At 43.5% G+C, this 22,211-nt stretch overlaps 1 protein-coding gene across 12 annotated transcripts in view; it reads left to right on the forward strand.

The window, feature by feature from the left end:
- LOC137352421 (protein unc-13 homolog C-like) overlaps positions 1 to 22,211 on the forward strand; it is a 612,014-nt gene that overhangs the window by 67,096 nt on the left and 522,707 nt on the right. For 6 of the 12 annotated variants that reach the window (XM_068017812.1, XM_068017814.1, XM_068017811.1 and 3 more), the window contains one exon: positions 9,880 to 10,003. The exons of 2 other annotated variants lie outside the window; for them this stretch is intronic. In XM_068017812.1, coding sequence (XP_067873913.1) covers positions 9,880 to 10,003 — 124 coding nt within the window. Of the gene's footprint in view, positions 1 to 9,879; positions 10,004 to 17,034; positions 17,060 to 20,295; positions 20,302 to 22,211 lie in introns of those variants that run through there. 4 more of the 12 variants (XM_068017819.1, XM_068017818.1, XM_068017817.1 and 1 more) reach the window with 2 other exon arrangements.

The raw sequence follows: 22,211 nt of genomic DNA on the forward strand, positions 1-22,211 counted from the left end.
TGCGCTGGACTCAAGTCCTAACCACACTGCAGCTTCTTACCTCCCTAGCGTCCGCCAGCCATGCCTCCTTTGTTTGGCTGGCAAGCCTTCTCCTGCCACTCTCCGGAAATAAAATGTTTCTCCTGGCTCTTGTCACCTCTACACGACTTCCAAGAGGCATCACTGAATGGTGGTGCCACTCTACCATGACAGACTGCTATGTTAATGCTCTGAAAGCTTGTACCCTCAGGGCTGACGTGCTCTGACTACATTCACTTTGAACACTGACGGGTGCCCTTTAAATGGGGCCCGCCACTTCTATCTCTTACCTCCTGGTCATGATCGCTGTCTGTAATTGCACAGATATTGTAAAGGCGATCCACTAATTGGTCGCTTCTGCAAACTGCTAATGCACATTGCACTCTGACCTCCAGCGGGGTCAGAATCCGAAAATGGTCCCAACGTCAGGGCCCTGATAATTTTGGCAAAATCCAGCCCCTTGTGTCAGCTCAGTTGGTAGAATTCTAGAGTCAGAAGATTGCGGGTTCAAGTCCCATTTCAGGACTTAAGCACAAAAACTTAGGTTTATACTCTCTTGTAGCACTGTCAGGTGCTGTCTTTCAGTTGAGATATTAAACCGAGATGCCCCTCAGGTGGTATAAAAGATCCCACAGCACCATATAGAAGAAGAACAGGGGAGTTATTTATTTTTATTTAGAGATACAGCACTGAAACAGGCCCTTCGGCCCACCGAGTCTGTGCCGACCAACAACCACCCCTTTATACTAACCCTACAGTAATGAATTTGGCCTAACCATCAGCCTCAAGAAAACGAACATCATGGGGCAGGATGTCAGAAATGCTCCATCCATCAATATTGGCGACCACGCTCTGGAAGTGGTTCAAGAGTTCACCTACCTAGGCTCAACTATCACCAGTAACCTGTCTCTAGATGCAGAAATCAACAAGCGCATGGGTAAGGCTTCCACTGCTATGTTCAGACTGGCCAAGAGAGTGTGGGAAAATGGCGCACTGACACGGAACACAAAAGTCCGAGTGTATCAGGCCTGTGTCCTCAGTACCTTGCTCTACGGCAGCGAGGCCTGGACAACGTATGCCAGCCAAGAGCGTCGTCTCAATTCATTCCATCTTCGCTGCCTTCGGAGAATACTTGGCATCAGGTGGCAGGACTATATCTCCAACACAGAAGTCCTTGAAGCGGCCAACATCCCCAGCTTATACACACTACTGAGTCAGCGGCGCTTGAGATGGCTTGGCCATGTGAGCCGCATGGAAGATGGCAGGATCCCCAAAGACACATTGTACAGCGAGCTCGCCACTGGTATCAGACCCACCGGCCGTCCATGTCTCCGTTATAAAGACGTCTGCAAACGCGACATGAAATCGTGTGACATTGATCACAAGTCGTGGGAGTCAGTTGCCAGCATTCGCCAGAGCTGGCGGGCAGCCATAAAGACAGGGCTAAATTGTGGCGAGTCGAAGAGACTTAGTAGTTGGCAGGAAAAAAGACAGAGGCGCAAGGGGAGAGCCAACTGTGCAACAGCCCCAACAAACAAATTTCTCTGCAGCACCTGTGGAAGAGCCTGTTACTCTAGAATTGGCCTTTATAGCCACTCCAGGCGCTGCTTCACAAACCACTGACCACCTCCAGGCGCGTATCCATTGTCTCTCGAGATAAGGAGGCCCAAAAGAAAGAAAAAGAAACAGTAATCCCATATTCCCTATCACCGAGGGGCAATTTACAACGGCCAATTTACCTATCACCTGCAAGTCTTTTGGATGTGGGAGGAAACCGGAGCACCCGGCGAAAACCCACGCAGACACAGGGAGAACTTGCAAACTCCGCACAGGCAGTACCCAGAATCGAACCCGGTTCCCTGGAGCTGTGAGGCTGCGGTGCTAACCACTGCGCCACCTTGGTATCCTGGCCAATATTTATCCCTCAATCAACATCACAAAAACAGATTATCTGGTCATTATCACATTGCTGTTTGTGGGATCTTGCTGTGTGCAAATTGACTACTGTGTTTCCTACATTACAATAATGACTACACTTCAAAAGAACTTCATTGGTTGTAAACACTTTAGGACATCCTGCAGTCATGTAAGGTGCTATATGAATACAAGGCTTTTTTCTAGTTTTGGTTTAAAATTGTCTTGATTTCTTTTTCAACCAGCCTGTGATTCTAACTGTTCAAATAAAATTGGATTGAAATGTTGTTCTCAATGCAAATAAGATGAATCTGTTATATATTACTCGAGGTGACAAAACTTAAATTTTCGTTGCTATTTTTGTACACATATATAACAGAATAATTTGAGTACTTAAATGTGATCAATGTACAATCTTATGCCATTTTTATTTTGCACAAAAAGCTGCACTATCATTGCCAGGAGCAATGACAATATTGCTTTGTGCTCACATTACAGCAGTTGGGAAACCATAGTGCTGAAAACTTCCTACTTCTTTCTAACTGTGTATATTAACCATTGCCTTGTGCAAATTTATCATAATCTTCTTGTATTAGTCCAATGTCACCATTTATACAACCCCAAATACAATTTAACATCTGCAGGGAATTATATATTTGAACCCCATCGGTGTCTCTGCTCATCCATACCATTCAGTGTCTTTCCTTTGAGTGTATGCTCTTATTCCATGTTTTTCCTTCCAAAGTACAATAGCTCGTGTTTCATTTCTCTGCATTAAATTGCAACTGCCAGCTACCTGCTAATTCTGCTAAAGTATTTGTAGTCCTGATTTTTTTTTTTACAGTGGGCCTAAACCTCCTATTTTTCTGTTATTATCAAATTTTAATATTGTGCTTTCTAAGTCCAAGTTCAAATCATCAATCATAAATTGAGAACAAAGGTGGACAGAACATCACTTCCAAGAGGTGAGGTGGTGGCATAGTGGTACTGTTACCAGGCTAGTAACCCAGAGCCCCAGGCTAATGCTCTGGGGACAAGGGTTCGAATCCCACCATGGTAGATGGTGGAATTTGAATTCAATTAATAAATCTTGAATTAAAAAGCTGGTCTAGTGGTGATCATGAAACCTTTGTTATTTGTTGTCGATTGTTGTAAAAACCCATCTGTTTCACTAGTGTCCTTTAGGGAAGGCAATCTGTCGCCTTAACCTGGTCTGGCCTACATGTGACTCCAGACCCACAGCCCTCTGAAATGGACCAGGAAGCCACTCAGTTGTATCAAACTGCTGCAAAGTCTAAGAAAAGGAGTGAAACTGTTCGGACCACCCGGCATCGACATAAGCACCAGAAACGACAGAGGCAAACCCAGTCCTGTCGACCCTCCTTACTAACATCTGGGGGCTTGTGCCAAAATTGGGAGTGCTGCCCCACAGACTAGTCAAGCAACAACTTGACGTAGTCATACTCACGGAATCAAACCTTGCAGACAATATCCCAGATACCACCATCACCATCCCTGGGCTGTGGGTCCCATCCAGCAGAGGTGGTGACACACTGGTATACAGTCAGGAGGGAGTTGCCCTGGGACTCCTCAACATTGACTCTGGACCTCATGAAGTCTCATGGCATCAGGTCAAACATAGGCAAGGAAACCTCCTGCTGTCTTCACATTGAGTATACCCACCATCGTGTTGTGTGGCACTACCAACGTGCTAAATGGGATAGATTTCGAACACATCTAGCAATGCAAAACTGGGCATCCTTGAGCTGCTTTGGGCCATCAACAGACGCAGAACTGTATTCAACCACAATCTATAACCTCATGGCCCAGCATATCCCCCACTCTACCATTTCCATCAAGCCAGGAGACCAACCCTGGTTCAAAGAAGAGTGCAGGAGGGCATGCCAGGAGCAGCACCAGGCATAACTAAAAGTGAGATGTCAGCCTGGTGAAGCTACAACGCAGGACTACTTCCACACCAAACAGCGGAAGTAGCATGCAATAGACAGGACGAAGCGATCCCCAACCAACGGATTAGATCTAAGCTCTGAAGTCCTGCCACATTCAGTCATGAGTGGTGATGGACAATTAAACAACTGATAGGAGGAGGAGACTCCACAAATATCCCTATCCTCAATGGGGGAGTCCAGCACGTCAGTGCAAAAGATAAGGCTGAAGCATTTGCATCCATCTTCAGCCAGAAGTGCTGACTGGATGATCCATCTCGGCCTCCTCCTGAGGTTCCCAGCGTCACAGATTCCAGTCTTCAGCCAATTCGATTCACTCCATAAGAAATGGCTGAAGGCACTGGATACAGCAAAGGCTATATACTGGAGACTTGTGCTCCAGAACTAGCTGCATCCCGAGCGAAGCTGTTCCAGTACAGCCACAACACTGGCATCTACCCGGCAATGTGGAAAATTGTCCAGGTATGTCCTGTGCACAAAAAGCAGGACAAATCCAATCTGGTCAATTACCACCCTATCAGCCTACTCCTGATCATCAGCAAAGTGATGGAAGGAGTCGTCGACAGTGCTATCAAGCGGCACTTGCTCAGCAATAAGCTACTCACTTCGCTCAGTTCGGGTTCCGCCAGGGCCACTCAGCTCCTAACCTCATTACAGCCTTGGTCCAAACATGGACAAAAGTGCTGAAATACAGAGGTGAGGTGAAAATGACTGTCCTTGATATCAAGGCAGCATTTGACTGAGTATGGCATCAAGGAGCCATAGCAAAACTGGAGTCAATGGGATTCAGGGGGAAAATTCTCTGCTGGTTGGAGTCATACATGGCACAAAGGAAGATGGTTGTGGTTGTTGGAGGTCAATCATCTCAGTCCCAGGACATCATTGCAGGAGGTTCTCAGGGTAGTGTCCCAGGCCGAACCATCTTCAGCTGCTTCGTGAATGACCTTCACTCCATCATAAAGCCAGAAGTGGGGATGTTCACTGATGATTGCACAATGTTCAGCACCATTCGCGATTCCTCGGATACTGAAGCAGCCCATGTAGAAATGCAGCAAGACCTGGACAACATCCAGGCTTGGGTTGATAAGTGGCAAGTAACATTCGTGCCACGCAAGTGCCAGGCAATGACCATCTCAAACAAGAGAGAATCAAACCATCTTCCCTTGATGTTCATTACCATCGCTGAATCCCCCACTATCAACATCCTGAGGATCACCATTGACCAGAAACTGAACTGGACCAGCCACATAAATACTGTGGCTACAAGTGCAGGTCAAAGGCTGGGAATTCTGTGGCGAGTAACTCACCTCCTGACTCCCCAAAGCCTGTCCACCATCTACAAAGGCACAAGTCAGGAGTGTTATGGAATACTCTCCACTTGCCTGGATGAGTGCAGCTCCAACAACACTCAAGAAGCTCAACACCATCCAGGACAAAGCATTCCGCTGGATTGGCACCCATCCACAACCTTCAACATTCAGTCCTTCCACCACTGATGCACAGTGGCAGCAGTGTGTACCATATGCAAGATGCACTGCATCAACTCACCAAGGCTCTTTCGACAGCACCTTCCAAACCTGTGACTGCTACCACCAAGAAGGACAAGGGCAGCAGATGCATGAGAACACCACCATCTGCAAGTTACCCTCCAAGCTACATACCATCGTAACTTGGAACTTGGAATCCTGGAACTCCCTTTCTGACTGCACTGTGAGTGTACCTACACCCCAAGGACTGCAGTGGTTCAAGGCGGCAGCTCACCACCACCTTCTCAAGGGCAATTAGGGATGGACAATAAATGCTGGCCTGGCCAGCGATGCCCAAATCCCCCGAATGACAAAAAAAAATGTTTCAAGTCTGAGCAACACCCATTAACCATTACACTTTTGTTTCTTTTTTATTCATTCATGGGATGTGGGTGTCGCTGGCCAGGCCAGCATTTAATGCCCATTTCTAATTGCCCTTGGAGAAGGTGGTGGTGAGCTGCCTTCTTGAACCGCTACAGTCCATGTGGAGTAGGTGCACCAAGAGGATTTTGACCCAGTGACAGTGAAGGAACGGCAATATAGTTCCAAGTCAGGAGGGTGTGTGGCTTGGAAGGGAACTTTCAGGCATCTGTTGCCCTTGTCCTTCTAGGTGGTAGAGGTGGTGGGTTTGGAAGGTGCTGTCTAAGGAGCCTTGGTGCGTTGCTGCAGTGCATCTTGCAGATGGTACACACCGATGCCACTGTGCGTCTGTGGTGGTGGGAGTGAATGTGTGTGGATGGGTGCCAATCAAGCAGGCTGCTTTGTCCTGAATGGTGTCGAGCTGCTTGAGTATTGTTGGAGCTGCACCCATCCAGGCAAGTGGAGAGTATTCCATCACACTCCTGACTTGTGCCTTTGCAGATGGTGGACAGGCTTTGGGGATTCAGGAGGTGAGTTACTCGCCACAGGACTCCTAGCCTCTGACCTGCTTTTGTTGCCACTTATTAATATGGCTACTGCAGTTTAGTTTCTGGTAAATGGTAACCCCCAGGATGTTGATAGTGGGGGATTCAGTGATCGTAATGCCATTGAATGTCAAGGGGAGTTGGTTTGATTCTCTCTTGTTGGAGATGGTCATTGACTGGCACTTGTGTGGCGCGAATGTTACTTGCCACTTATCAGTCCAAGCCTGGATATTGTCCAGGTCTTGCTGCATGTGGACATGGGCTGCTTCAGTATCCGAGGAATCGCGAATGGTGTGAATATTGTGCAATCATCAGCGAACATCCCCACTTCTGACCTTATAATTGAAGGAAGGTCATTCATGAAGCAGCTGAAGATGGTTCGGCCTAGGACACTACCCTGAGGACCTCCTGCAATGATGTACTGGGACTGAGATGATTGACCTCCAGCAACCACAACCATCTTCCTTTGTGCTAGGTATGACTCCAACCAGCAGAGAGTTTTCTCCCTGAATCCCATTGACTCTAGTTTCATGAGGCCATACTCAGTCAAATGCTGCCTTGATGTCAAGGGCAGTTACTATCACCTCACCTCTGTAGTTTATCTCTTGTCCATGTTTGAACCAAGGCTGTAATGAGGTCACGAGCTGTGTGGCCCTGGCAGAACCCAAACTGAGCACAGTGAGCAGGTTATTGCTGAGCAAGTGCTGCTTGATCGCATTGTCAACGATGCCTTGCATCACTTTACTGATTGTCTAATTTTTAATCCATACTGTTACATTTCCTTTTACATTATACACCAAACGTTTGTAACAAGCCTCTTGTGATGCACTTAGTAAAATGCATGGCCCCTGAAGGTCCATATACACAGCATCTTTCATCAACCTGTAATGTTAACTCTGTTTCTTTCTTCACAGATGCTACCAGACCTGCTGAGTATTTCCAGCACTGTTTTGCTTTTATCTATTGCATTCCCTTTGTCTAACCCAAGGGTCGGCAACCTTAATACAAAGAAGAGCCATTTTTAAAGTTTAGTCTAAAAGTGTCTTAAGAGCCGCAATGCTGTTGCTCAAATGCCAATAGTAATGAAAAACAAGACAGAGATACATTTCAAGAACATTTTAAAGGTTTTTACAAAAGGTTAATTGAAAGATACTTTCTCACAAGTACAACATTAATAAAAATTTAAAAAAAAATAAACAAGCCATTTAATTACTAGAGCCGCAGGTTGCAGGCTCCTGGTCTAACCCATCAATCGCTTCTTCAATTTAAAAAACCCTCCCATTAATCCTTCCACACTAATTGTCCTTGGTTATTCATTGCATTTCAAAATGGGAAGGAAGACGTCTGTGCATGCAAACACAAAAGAAATCTATGGATTATTGCTTCCCAATCTCAAGTGCTGGTGTAATATTTAAAGACCTGACTAGATAGCCCTTTTTTCTAAATCAAGTAACAGTACAGATATACTGGGCCACCAGAGTTGGTTTTTAATTTTAAAAACTGACTTGCTGTGTTATTTTTGCAATGGCTGATTTTGATGCTGCAGGTGACATGTTTCTTACCCTGTGCAAGTTGACTTCTTCAACATGATCTCATGAAAAGCACAAAAATCAATAGTTACAGCATTGAAATGAGCCTCCCTACCTTGGTGCAAAGGTACAATATTTCTCCGTAAGTCTAAATGTAAAGTAACTATGGATGTGTCATTAACTATTGTTACCACCTGGTCCGAAAGGCGTCCAGGAGTCTGTTACTATCTTCACCTGGTCTTATTGTAACAGGGTTTAATTTTAAACACACTGTGTTTTGCGCTCTCCCTTTGTGAATCCTTGTTGACAGTTTTCCAATTATAAGAAAAAGAAACCAATTCACACAGGCTTTCTCAGGTTTAATGAAGAAAGATGAAATTTTATTAAACCTTAAAACTTAAACTCTAATACAGTTCACGCCTACGATGCACCCAGGCAAGCATGCACACGCGATACACACTTGCAAATAGGGACAGAAAAGAACAGAAGAAAAGATAAGTAAGAACAGTTTGAGGCAATATCTTGTTATTGTTTCTCGAGCTCGATGCAGTCCTGGATTGAAGATATGGTCTTGCGTTTCATTGGGGCTCAGTAGTCTTCTTAAAACCTTGTTCATGTAGGAAACTTTTCTCCCTTTGAGTTTCATGTTTTTCCCCAAGATTCAGTTCTGTGGGAAGGAGATGGAAGCAGGCAGACAGGAGAGATTTTTACTCCATGAACACACGGCTTTGTCTGCTGTTCCAATTCCTTTGATTGGAGTTCAAATTCAAAAAAAACCTCTCAAGTTGCCCAGCAGGTTAGTCATGTGACCAGCTACTTACATGGAACCCCTACGAGGTTTCTGGATTGTGCCTTAGCAGTCTCTGGATGCTAGCTCCCCCCAACTTCAACGTCTGGTCATCAAAAGTTCATTGTTGGTTGAATGAGTCAGGGCATGACCCTTTGTCCCTTGTTCCAACACTGTCGGTTACCATGGAAATGTCTTTCCGGCCAGGGGCTTGCAATTTTAAGTTTTAATGTTCATGTGGCGAAATCATGTGTGCCTCAATCTTGGCAGTTGGGGGATTTGCCTGACGCTATGATAACTACTTTTATCCACGTGATTCTGGCACTTTTCTATTGTAATTTAAGACTTTTTAGAACTGCCTTTCTTCTCAAAACTGTTTTTCCTGTGACTTTGTTTCCTATATTCGGGAAGCCTTACTTTTCTATACCTTTTCGCCACTGAGGTGTATAGACGAGGAGTTATTGAATTAATGTACCCTTGCACCATATGACTAAACCAACTAGAGATTTACAGACTGGAGTATTTAATATTCTTATTTACAATTAATGGCTAATAAATTGAGATAAACACACACATACATACATGCACCCAAATAGAGACATACACACAACAATATGTATGAAATTTGTAGCTTGTGCATAATGAAAAACCCAATACATCTTTGTAAGAATGGCTTTGGATTGATGGGGTCTCTGATACCGGTTGAGTAAAGTTTTGTTTCTGAACCACAATTTTCAGTCTGTTGCATCTTTTCAGAATGCCAGACATATTCTAAAGTACTACATGCATATTTATAACTAACAATAGAGAAACCAGTTGCCACACATACAGGAATGTGTTACCATTTTGGATGTCTTCATTAACCAACAAAACATACAATGGAACAGGATTTGCCCCATCAAAGGAACATGTTGCTAATTAAATCAAGAATTATTGCATTTTGATCTTAAAAGTTACTGAAATCAACCATTCCAACTTAATAGCCTACATCTCTTAATTGTAACATTTCATGTGTTGTAGATTCTGTCACTTGTAACATCTTCAGGATTGCAAAAAAACATTTTGGCTGTGAATTTGCACAATTGAGAAAGTGTAGATTAAAAAATATATATATTTCTGTACCTACAGCATCATATTTCTGATTCCTTGTGCTTTTCCTATCTAAATTGTTTCTTAAAAATAAGTTCACAAATCATCACCTGATTTGTAAAGTTCTTGTACACATTTTGTTAGGAAGGACTTGGGATTTGGTGGATTTTGAATTCTGAAGTTCTTACAAAGGGAGATGAAATTTGTGGTGCAAAAAATCCAATGCTCCATGAAATCCTGTTGGATGCCTACTTTGAACTACCTGCTGGTGAGTAAAGTGTTTTCTTTTTAAAAAATTGATTAATACTAAATGTAAACTAGCTTGTATGTTTTGTTGGCTGTTGTAGCTAACCCCAAAGAAGGGGGTGTTAATAAACTTACAGAATGGGCATGTAATTGGCAAATTAATTTCAATATAGATATATTTGCATTGGAAGGAGGAATAAAGAAGCCATTTCATGGATAATAAGTGTCCAAATGGGGTAGGGGAGCAAATGGACCTAGGGTACGTATTCACAAAATACTACAAAAAGGTTAATTTTCTCGATGGATAGAATTGAAAAGCAAAGAAGTTCTGTTAAAATTGTATTGAACCTTGGTTAGACCAAACTTGGAGGACTGTGCACAGTTCTGGTCCCCATATTATAAAAAGGATATAGAAGCACTGGAGAAGGTGCAAAAAGCTTCGCAAGGATGGTACCAGAATTGAGAGGATATACTTATCAGAAAAGGCTGAACAGGCTGGGGTTCTTTCCTCTAGAAAAGAGAAGGCTGAGGGGTGGCATGTTCGAAATCTTTAAAATAGTGAAAGTGTTTGATAGTGTCGATGTAGAGCAAATGTTTCTGCTTGTGGGGGGGAGTCCAGAACTCGAGGCCATAAGTTTAAGATAGTCACTAATAAATCCAATAGGGAATTTAGGAGAAACTTCTGAACCCAAAAGATTGGTAAGAATGTGGAACTCATTACCACAAGAAGTAGTTGAAGCAAATTGCATAGATGCATTTAAGGGAAGCTAGATAAGAACATGAGGAAGGAAGGAGTGGAAGGATGTGCTGATTGGATTAGATGAAGAGGAATGGGAGGAGGCGAATATAAAGCATAAATGCTGGTATAAACCAGTTGGCTCAAATGAGCTGTTTTTCCACTGTTGACTCAGTGTAGGTCAAATATGTATACACTGCATCTAGGCTTGGCATTTAATTGAAAATGTTTTCGTTTCTTGGGGATTGAATTCAATTTGAAAAGCAGCCCTCAAATCTTGCACTCTGGTGTTGTCTGTCCAATTCTGAAAATGGGTGAGATAATCTTTTCTCGTGTCAGCACTTATCATGGTTACCCAAATACATGAATCCTGGAATTATACCATGGAGCACTAGAGTCTGAATGCTTATGCTATTTGGCTGAAAAGACTCTCTGCTATTTGTTTCAAGCAGATTAACACCTCTGGTCAAATGGTGGCAATAGAAATTTTGAACAAACCTGGTAAATGCCTGAATGCTAGCATCCCACAGCATCATTTTGGAACTGAGGCTTTTTAAACCATAATCGATTAAACTACTTAAATCCCTGTATGAGTTTGCAACCCTGATCATCGTGTGTATGCTATTCATGTCTTTATTTCTACACCTTCCTCAGCTCTTACATTATAGACTTATTTTGCAGCACATGATGATTTGAACAGACAAGAAGCAATCACTAGAATGCTGAAACACCATGGGGCAGGAGACACCAGGACAATGAAATTATGTGTAGCATCCCACGATATGAACATTTTGCATGTTTGTCTGAATTCCCTGTCTTTGCTATTCTAGCAGAGGCGCTAACTCATTTAAAATGCATGAGTTTGTGCTTCCACTAGAATAACTTGGCTATTTCAGACAAATTTATTCAGCACTTGTATACTCCTTTCTGAGAGAGTGGAAGTTAAGGGTCAAGACAACTCTCAGAATTAGTAAATGACTAAAAGAAGCTTGCCACTTTGGTGCTCCCAGTGCATGGTTAGGGTGCATATTGAGAAATTGTTGCATTCCCAGCCTGTGATTTTCCATGTATTAATTTAAGTGATTAGAAAATCTAGACTGGGGGTGCACAGCTTGCTGATATGCACTCCAGGCTGTGCTGCAAGCACCAAAATGGAAAATATTCTTACCTATCCTTTCAACACTTCATAATCACCCAATTTTAGCAAAACTTGAACATTCTTTCATCAAATGTCGAATTTCTTTCAAAAAATAAACGTGCATTTACAACTATTACTAAAAATATGAAATGCTAATTATAAATATTTTTTCCTTTTTGGTAAGAGCAATTGTTCTGGGGTTCTGTACAACAATCTTTGTTTCCTCACTCTAACAAAGTTTAAAAAAAAATTCTGTTCCGTCATGATTTCATAAATTTAGGTCTGATATAGGCAACTTCACTGGTTCAGTGGTGTCAGTCACTCCTGAAAACACCAGAGTGTCTTACTTTTAGGGGAGTTTCTCAAACTTCCCTATATTAACATATACAATAGCTTAACCCAGGTTCCTACAAAAGTACCCCCTTGTGATGTGAGCCAATATTTCTTGAGGCCTTTATTTCCCAGCACCCCCCCTTTTAAAAAAAAAAGGGCAACAACCTATATAATGGGGAGCTTTACTCTTGTACCTAACCCGTTTTGTTTTCTTTTTTATAAGGTGGCTTTTATACCCCAGGCCCCTTTTATATATTTTTGTTGAGGTGTCCTTTATTCCCCAGGCCCCCTTTATACAGATGGTTGTCCTTGCTCCTCTTGACGGTGGAAGGTGCAGTCGAAGGAGCCTTGGAGAGTTGCTGCAGTGTGTTTTGTAGATGGTACACACTGCAGCCACTGTGCGCTGATGGTGGAGGGCATGAATGTTGAAGGTGGTGAGTGGGATGCAAATCAGCTGGGCTACTTTGTCCTGGATGGTGTTGAGCTTCTTGAGTGTTGTTGAAGTTGCCCTCATCCAGGTAAGTGGAGAGTATTCCATCACACTCCTGGTTTGTGCTTTGTGGATGGTGGAGAGGCTTTGGGAAGATAGGAGGTGAGTCACTCACTGCAGATTACCCAGTCTCTGGTTCTTGTAGCCACAGTATTTATGTGGCTAGTCCTGTTAAGTTTCTGGTCAATAGTGGGGGGATTCAGTGATGGTAATGCCATTGAATGTCAAAGGGAGGTGGTTAGAATCTCTTGTTGGAGGTGGTCATTGCTTGGCACTTATATGGCACGAACTTTACTTGTTTATCAGACCAAGCCTAAATGCTGCCAGGTCTTGTTACATGTGGGCGCAGACTACTTCATTATCTGAGGGATTGCAAATGGAACTGTACACTGTGCAATCATCAGTGAACATCCCACTTCTGACCTTACAATAACAACAATTTATATTTATAAAGCACCTTCAATGTAATAAACCATCTCAAGGTGCTTCACAGAAGCATTATAAAGCAAAATTATGATGGCAGGAAGATCATTAATGAAGGATTTGAAGATGGTTGGACATAGGACACTGCTTTGAGGAACTCCTGCAGTGCTGTACTGGGGCTGTGATGATTGGCCTCCAACAACTACAACCAACTTCCTTTGGAGAGTTTCCCCCCCGCCCACTCCCGATTCTCCTTGACTTCAGTTTTACTAGGGTTCCTTGATGCCATACTCTGCCAAATGCTGCCTTGATGTCAAGAGCAGTCAGTCTCATCTCCCCTCTGGAATTCAACTCTTTTGCCCATGTTTGAACCAAGACTGTAATGAGATCTGGAGCTGAGTAACCCAGTGATCCTTGCAGAACTCAGACTGAGCATTGGCTTGCGAGCTATTGCTGAGTAAGTGTCGCTTGATAGCACTGTTGACAACACCTTCCATCACTTTGCTGATGATTGAGAGTAGACTGATGGGCTGTAATTGGCCAGATTGGATTTGTTCTGCTTTTTGTGTTTAGGGCATACCTGGGAGAGTTTCCACTTTGTTGGGTTGATGCCAGTATTGTAGCTGTACTGGAATGGCTTGGCTAGGGGCATGGCTACTTCTGGAACACAAGTCTTCAGCAGTACAGCCTGGATGTTTTGGGGCCCATAGCCTTTGCTGCATCCAGTGCATTCAGCTGCTTCTTGATATCATGTGGAGTGAATTGAATTGGCTGAAGACTAACATCTGTGATGGTGGGGATCTCAGTTCTGGTCATCACATTACACGAAGGACATAATTGTTCTGGAGAGAGTATAGAGGAAATTTACAAGCATGTTGCCAGGGCTTGAAAGTTGCAGCTATGGGGAAAGATTGGATCGGCTAGGGTTGTTTTCCTTCGAACAGAGGAGGTTGATGGGTGACTTAATTGAGGTGTACAAAATTATGAGGAGCCTAGATAGAGTAGACAGGAAGGACCTGTTTCCCCTAGCCGAGAGGTCAATTACAGGGGGAACAGATTTAAGGCGATTGGTAGAAGGATTAGAGGGGACACGAGGAAAAAGAAATTCACTCAGAGAGTGGTGGGTGTCTGGAATTCACTGCCAGGAATGGTGGTGGAGGCAGAAACCCTCAATTCATTTAAAAGGTACCTGGACATTCACCTGAAGTGCTGTAACCTGCAAGGCTATGGACCAGGTGCTGGAAGGTGGGATTAGATTGGGAGGCTAGTTTTTTTTGGCCAGCGTAGACACGATGGGCTGAATGGCCTCCTTCTGTGCCGTAAATTTTCTATGGTTCTAAATCCTTGAGAGACGCCAGAGGTAACGGTGCGGGAGCAGGAAAAGAAGCCGTTGCTAGTAATAGGCAGGCTATGATTAGGTAGATAAGAATGGAACCAGGTGAGAGCAGTCCCACGCAACTGGATGACAGTAAAGAGGCATTGGAGGAGGATGGTTTGGTCAAGAAGATCGTTTGCAGTAGAGAAAAGAAACCAGGGGTTATCTTTGTACCCCAAGATGATCCTTGAATAGTAAACAATTTTTGCAGATGAGAACAGGACTCGATAGTGTTTTATGTGCTCCAGCCATATCTGGTGCTGGATTGTCCAGTTGTCCACCATATCCTTTCAAGTCAGTGTCCCTTGGACGTAAGGGAGCGGAGATGAGGGCCAACCAGGGGGAATAGCCAGGATGAGACTGACCTTTTTATTGGGGACTAGGGCATCAAAGGTGGAGGTGAGGGTGTGGTTGAGGAAATCAGTAGCTACAGAAATGTTGTCACGAACGGAGGGCCAAAGGCTAGATAGTTGAGATTTTGAAAGTGCAGTTATAAGTGAATAGGGGGATACAGAATGAGGCAGGTGTGGAAGGAGGATGTGGGTGGAGAGTGATACAAGGAAGTGGTCAGAGATGGCCTCATCTCTCATTGATACGATGGGACTAACAAGACCACATGAGATGGCAAGGTCAAGTGGGTGGTCCTGAATATGGGTTGGGCAGTTTACATGGAGGGAGAGATCTCAGGCAGTGAGCTCAGAGGAGAGAGAGCATGATGTGTTGAGATGGAGATTGAAATCACCAAGGAAGAGAGATTGTTTGGTGCAAAGGCTGAGGGAGGAAAGCAGTGATGATATCTCAGCGATAACATTCTTATCATACTTGGGAGGGCAGTAGAGAATGATGACTTTGAAAGAGAGGTGAGGGGGGAGAACAAGGTGAGATGCTCCAAGGAGGAGAAAGTCTCAGAGGAGTAGGGGGTCAGGCAAGATGTGATCTGGTGGTAAGCGCCACACTGCCACCGTGACAGTCTTGGTAGGTTAAGTAGTGAAAGATGTAGCCAGGCAGGGAGGCTTCATTAAGTGGGAAGGTGTCATCATCCCTCAGCCAGGTTTCCATTAAGGCCATGATGCCGATGCAATCAACCACAACAAGTTCATGGAAGTGAATGGACATTCTGGAGGGAGATGCGTAGAGGGGCAGTGAGAGCTCATCTGGCAGAGTCCACTGTGTGGAGGGGTGAGTTAGACAGGAAGTAGATTGGAAAGATTAGCCCCCAGCGGGCGCACTGGGCAGGAAGGTCAACAACAGAGTGGGATGGGCAATTGGGATTGGTGCTCATAATGAGCTAGCGCCGAGTGCCTCGATGAGCCCGTTGACGGATGCGGAGAGAGGCACAGAGGGAACTTTATCTAGTAGGAAGTCAAGCCTTGGATGGCAGCAAGAGAGCAAGAAGGTTGAGGAGTACAGACGGGTTAGGGTAGGGAATTGGGAGGACAGAGTACCTGAGAGGGGAGAAGTGAAAGGAGGCCTGACCACAGAAGAGAGTCCAGGAGGGGTAAAGAGAAAAGAAGTTAAAGGGAAATAAAGTGATTGGCTTGGGTCCAGAGTGGCAGTCAAAATGCACACGCGAATCGACTCTGGGAGAGCTCAAATTACATAGATCTAGTTACATAAAAATTAGGGTACATAAAAACATGATAGTAAACAGCAATAGAAAATAAATGAAGCTAATAGGAAGGAGTCCAGAGTTAAATTTGGAGGTCCTGTGGTGGAATAATGATGAGTTGGGTGTGGTGGAATCAGCATGGAGCATCAACGAGCTATTGACTGAGTGTGGAGTCAGGTGTAGCAGGTGAAATCCATAGGCTGTTTGAGGGTAGAGTATTGGAGGACACAATGATGGAAGTATTTTCATAGGAATCAAGATCCAGGAGGTGTCCAGAGTCAGTCGCAGGATAAAAAGATGATGGCGAATTTGGAGGATACCATAAAATGCAGAAGCAGTCGAGGTTTGTTTTTCAACTCAGGTGGGTAATATTCGGGCCGACAACAGACTGAAGCTGAAAAATCAGTATAACTAGTGGCCAGTCATAGGCTTAGTAGGAGACTGAAGTCTCTCAATCACTGTGGTGGTGGGGGAATGGCAGTAAACTGATCAAAGTTACTTTAAATATCACAAAAGAACAGCAAATTAAAGACAGAAGTTGGGTCTTACTGTATAATCAGTGTAATCCAGAGCAGAAGCATCTTTTTGATGTTTTCTCCTTAAAGATCATCCACTACTCCGTTATTGCTTTTCTTGTCCATCTTTGGTTCTATTTTACCCTGGCTAGATCTCCTCTCATCTAGTAGTCTACCACCTGAAAGGGGCACAGAGTCTGAGGGCATTCTGTCTGTGCCTCTCAAGACTCTATCTTGTTTCGCCACATTAGTGACCCATATTACTTAAACAAGGGGACTTCTAAATGTCCTCCAACATTTCTAACCTATTGGTCTTTGTAAAAGCTTTTGAAACTTACTTTTTAAAAAAAAAAACTGATTCAGTGTTAGGTGAATTTAACTTTCTACCTGTGTCAATATCTCTTTTTTTTTTCCCCCTATTCATAATTGGAAAGGAACCAACCACCTTTAACACCATGGGTGAGTTGCTTATCAATTTCTGCAACAAGCTTACGAACTATTTATTGAATTGCTTATTTCTGTGGAATAATGGTCAAAAATCTTAAAGTGTGACAAAGGCCATGATTTGGGATTGTAATCTGGCCGCATCTTTACTGGATTGCCATTAACCACATCAATATCTCCATTTTACTTTCCTATTAAGGACATAAGAAATAGGAGCGGAGTAGAGTCATAGTTATACAGCACAGAAACAGGGCCTTCGGCCCCTCGTGCCATTTGGCCTTTCGAGCCTGCTCCGCCATTCAGCAAGATCATGGCTGACCCTGTACCTCAACTCCACCTTCCTGCACTATCCCCATATCCCTTAATTCTCTTAGTACTCAAAAAATCTATCTACCTTTGTCTTGAATATACTCAACAACTGAGCATCCACAGTTCTCTGGGGGAAAGAATTCCAAAGATTCACAGCCCTTAGAGTGAAGAAATTTCTCCTCATCTCAGTCCTAAATGACAGACCCCTTATTCTGAGGCTGTGACTTCATGTTCTAGATTCTTCAGCTAGGGAAAAACATTTTCTCAGCATTTACCCTGTCAAGCCCGTTATCTATGTTTCAGCTGGGTCACCTCTCATTCTTCTAAACTCCAGGGAATATAGGCCTAGTCTACTCAATCCCTCTTCATAGGGCAATACCTTCATCCCACGAACCAGTCTAGTGAACCTTATTTGCACTCCCTCTATGGCGAGTATATCCTTCCTTAGGTAAGGAGATCAAAACTGCACAAAGTAGTTCTAGATGTGGCCTCACCCAATGACTTGTTTAATTGTAGTAAGACCTCTTTACTCTTATACTCCAATCCCTTATGTGAATATTTCATTATGTTGTTAAAGGTAAATGGTTAATTATGTTAAAAGTAAACAGCTGAAGATCATTGTTCAATTAAGGATATGAAGTGAATATAAAGAGAGCCTGCTGGACACAAGGGTTGGGTGATCAGAAGGTAGAGATGTGTAATGGTGTATTCTGTGAATAAACTGACCATCAAGAAATGGATCTGTGTCTAGTTTAATTCTTCACTGTTTGGCTTGGATCCATATAATACCTTTGTAACAAAAGCTAGCATACCATGCAACAGGACATAGGTAAGCTGGCAGAATGGGCAGAGAGGTGGCAGATGGAATTTAATAGTGGTAAGTGTGAGGTGATGCATTTTGGTAGAAGAAATATGGAGAGGCAATATATACTTAATGCCACAGATCTAGAGTGTGCAGGAACAGAGGGACCTGGGGGTGCATGTGCATAGATCTTGGAAGGTGGCAGGACATATTGAGAGTAAAGTTGGTAAAGCATATGGAATCTTGGGCTTCATAAATGAGGTGTTGAGTACAAAAGCAGGGAAGTTATGCTGAACCTTTTATAAAGCTCTGGTTAGACCCCAATTATTGTGTCCAGTTCTGGTCACCACACTTCAGGAAGGATGTGAGGGTCCTTGAGAGGGTGCAGAGGAGATTTACTAGAATGGTTCCAGGGATGGGGGATTTTAGTCACAAGGTTAGGTTTGTTCTCCTTAAAACAATGGAGATTAGGACAGATTTAATAGAAGTGCACAAGATTGATAGGCTTAGATAATTTAGACCAGGAAACGCTGTTCCCATTAACAAATAGTATTTGGACTTGGGGACACGGGTTGCAAGTTTTGGGCAAAAGTTGCAGGCGGAATATGAGGAAGCATTTTTACGCAGCAGGTGGTAATGACCTGGAACTTGCTGCCCACAAGGGTGGTTGAAGTGGAGACAATCAATGACTTCAAGAGGAAGTTGTATGGCCACCTGAGAGAAGTAGACTTGCAGGGCTATGGGGATCGAGCCGGGGAGTGGAACTGACTGGATAGCTCCATGGAGAGCTGGCACGGACTTGATGGGCCAAATGGCCTCCTTCTGTGCTGTAAATGACTCTGACTCTCTATTTTCCTTCCTAATTGCTTGCTCTACCTACATATTAGCGGCGCAGTGGTTAGCACTGCAGCCTCACAGCTCCAGGAACCCGGGTTCGATTCTGGGTACTGCCTGTGTGGAGTTTGCAAGTTCTCCCTGTGTCTGCGTGGGTTTTCTCCGGGTGCTCTGGTTTCCTCCCACAAGCCAAAAGACTTGCAGGTTGGTAGGTAAATTGGCCATTAAAAATTGTCACTAGTATAGGTAGGTGGTAGGGAAATATAGGGACAGGTGGGGATGTTTGGTAGGAATATGGGATTAGTGTAGGATTAGTATAAATGGGTGGTTGATGGTCGGCACAGACTCGGTGGGCCGAAGGGCCTGTTTCAGTGCTGTACCTCTAATCTAATTATCTTTCTGTGATTCGTGTACAAACACACCCAGGTCCCTCTGAATGCAAACATTTCCCAGTCTCCCACCATTCACAACATATTCTGCTTTTTAAAATTTTTCCTACCAAAGTGGATAACGTCAAACATCACAATATTGTATTCCATCTGCCATGTTCTTGCCCACTCACCCAGCCTGTCTATATTGCTCTGCAGCCACTTTGCATCTTCCTCACTGCTTACATTCCGAACTAACTTTGTATTGTTGGCAAACTTGGATACGTTCCACTCAGTCCCTTCATCTAAGTCATTAATATAGTTTGCAAATAGCTGAGGCCCAAGTACTGATCCTTGAGGTACCCTGTTACTTGCAGCCTGCCAATCCCAAGGTGTTCCATTTAGTCCTAATTTTTTTATTTTACTGTCTATTAACCAATCCTCAATCCTTGCTAATACATTACTCCAAGATGATGATTCCTAATTTTGTGCAATAACTTCTATGTGACAACTTATCGACTGCTTTTTGAAAATCCAAATACATGCTCACTGGTTCCCCCAAATCCATGTTACTAGTTACATCCCTAAAAAACTCTTAACTCTTAATAGATTTATCAAACATAATTTCCCTTTCATAAATCTGTGTTGACTGTGCTTCATCTGATTATGAGTTTCTAAGTGGGCTGTTATCCTACTAATGTAAGGCTCATTGACCTACAGTTCCCATTTCTCCATTTCATTCCTCTTTTCATTCTTTCTCTCTGCAATTGCAGGTTCTCTAATCAATGACAGATTTACTTTTTGAAACACTGAGTGGATATGCACTCCACTATTACAGAGACTAATCCAAGTTAATAACCAAGTGTGGAAGTAAGAAACACAGCAGCAAAATTCTTCAGCAGCAAAGGAGGGACGTTAGAATCAAACATGATACAACAGATTCAGTAGGTAGATGCCTCAGCCAGTTCTTCACATTTGTGCTTTATGAATTTAGTTGGTGTCTATACATGAGTTGTAGATTTGTATGGTTGCAGAATGGAGTTCTATAATGTGGTAGAATGTTCTGTTCCTCTAGTTTTCTCTACTCCCTTTAGTGTAGTTACTATTACCAGAGTACATTTACACAAATCACTTAGAGCTATTAGACAGGTATAAAATGAAATCAAAAAGCCTAATGGAATGTTAGCCTTTATCTCAAGGGGTTGGATGATAATGGAGAGGAAATTATATTCAGTTGTTAGAGCCTTGCTCAGACCCTGTCTGGAGTAATGTGTTCAGTTTTGGGCAGTGCATCTCAAGGAAGGGTATCTTGGTCTTGGAGGGGGTGCAGTGCAGATTCACCAGGATGATAATTGGGCTTAGCAGGTTAACTTATGAGGACAGCTTATATGAACTTGTCTTGTAATCCCTTGATATAGAATAACAATGATGGTTAAAATGTTAAATGTCAAAATGCTTTGACAGGGTGGATAACAGAGAATCTATTTCCTCTGATGGGGGGTATCAAGATCAAGGCCAAATAATTTTAATGGTAGAGCTAGGCCACTTAAGAGGAAAATCAGGGAGGACTTTTACACACAAAGGGTAATAGAAACCCAGAATTCTCTCCTCAAGAAGGCTGTGGGTGCTGGATCAATTAGAGCTTTGAGGTAAGGGTATCAAAGGATATGGAGTTGAGGTGTCAGCCATGATCTAACTGAAAGGCGGAGCAGGCTTGTGGACCTTCCTTTCCTACATGGGTACCAGTAGAAAGGATTGCATTAATGTAATATCGTTCACAGTCTCAGGGATTTCCAGTGCATTTTACAGCCTTGAAGTACTTTTAATGTGCAATTGTAGGAAATGCATAGTCGGTGTGATAATGACCAGATGATTTGTTTTTTAGTGATATTCATTGTGGGAACCAGAGCAGTAGGACAGCAAGTGAAATAAATGAGGGGGAACTAGTAAATAAGGCCAGTAAGACTAAGAGGAAGAGCAGGCAGGGAGATGTTGCGGAGCACAGCGGGACTGGTGGTCTGAAGTGCATTTGTTTCAATGCAAGAAGTATAACAGGTAAGACAGATGAAATTAGAGCATGGATTAGTACTTGGAACTATGATGTTGTTGCTATTACAGAGACTTGGTTGAGGGAAGGACAGGATTGGCAGCTAAATGTTCCAGGATTTAGAAGCTTCAAGCGGGATAGAGGGGGATGTAAAAGGGGTGGGGGAGTTGCATTACTGGTTAAGGAGAATATCACAGTTGTACTGCGGGAGGACACCTCGGAGGGGTCATGCAGCGAGGCAATATGGGTGGAGCTCAGGAATAGGAAGGGTGCAGTCACGATGTTGGGGGTTTACTACAGGCCTCCCAACAGCCAGCAGGAGGTAGAGGAGCAGATATGTAGACAGATTTTGGAAAGATGTAAAGGTAACAGGGTTGTAGTGGTGGGTGATTTTAAGTTCCCCTCTATTAACTGGGACTCACTTAGTGCTAGGGGCTTGGATGGGGCAGAATTTGTAAGGAGCATCCAGGAGGGCTTCTGGAAACAATACGTAGATAGTCCAACTAGGGATGGGGCCGTACTGGACCTGGTAACCTGGTATTGGGGAATGAGCCCGGCCAGGTGGTCGAAGTTTCAGTAGGGGAGCATTTCGGGAACAGTGACCATAATTCCATAAGTTTTAAGGTACTCGTGGATAAGGATAAGAGTAGTCCTCGGGTGAAGGTGCTAAATTGGGGGAAGGCTAATAAAAACAATATTAGGAAGGAACTGAAGAATTTAGATTGGGGGCGGCTGTTTGAAGGTAAATCAACATCTGACGTGGGAGTCTTTCAAACGTCAATTGATTAGAATCCAGGACCAGCATGT

This window comes from Heterodontus francisci, chromosome 38 (genome assembly GCF_036365525.1).
Source record: "Heterodontus francisci isolate sHetFra1 chromosome 38, sHetFra1.hap1, whole genome shotgun sequence".
Classification (NCBI taxonomy): domain Eukaryota; kingdom Metazoa; phylum Chordata; class Chondrichthyes; order Heterodontiformes; family Heterodontidae; genus Heterodontus; species Heterodontus francisci.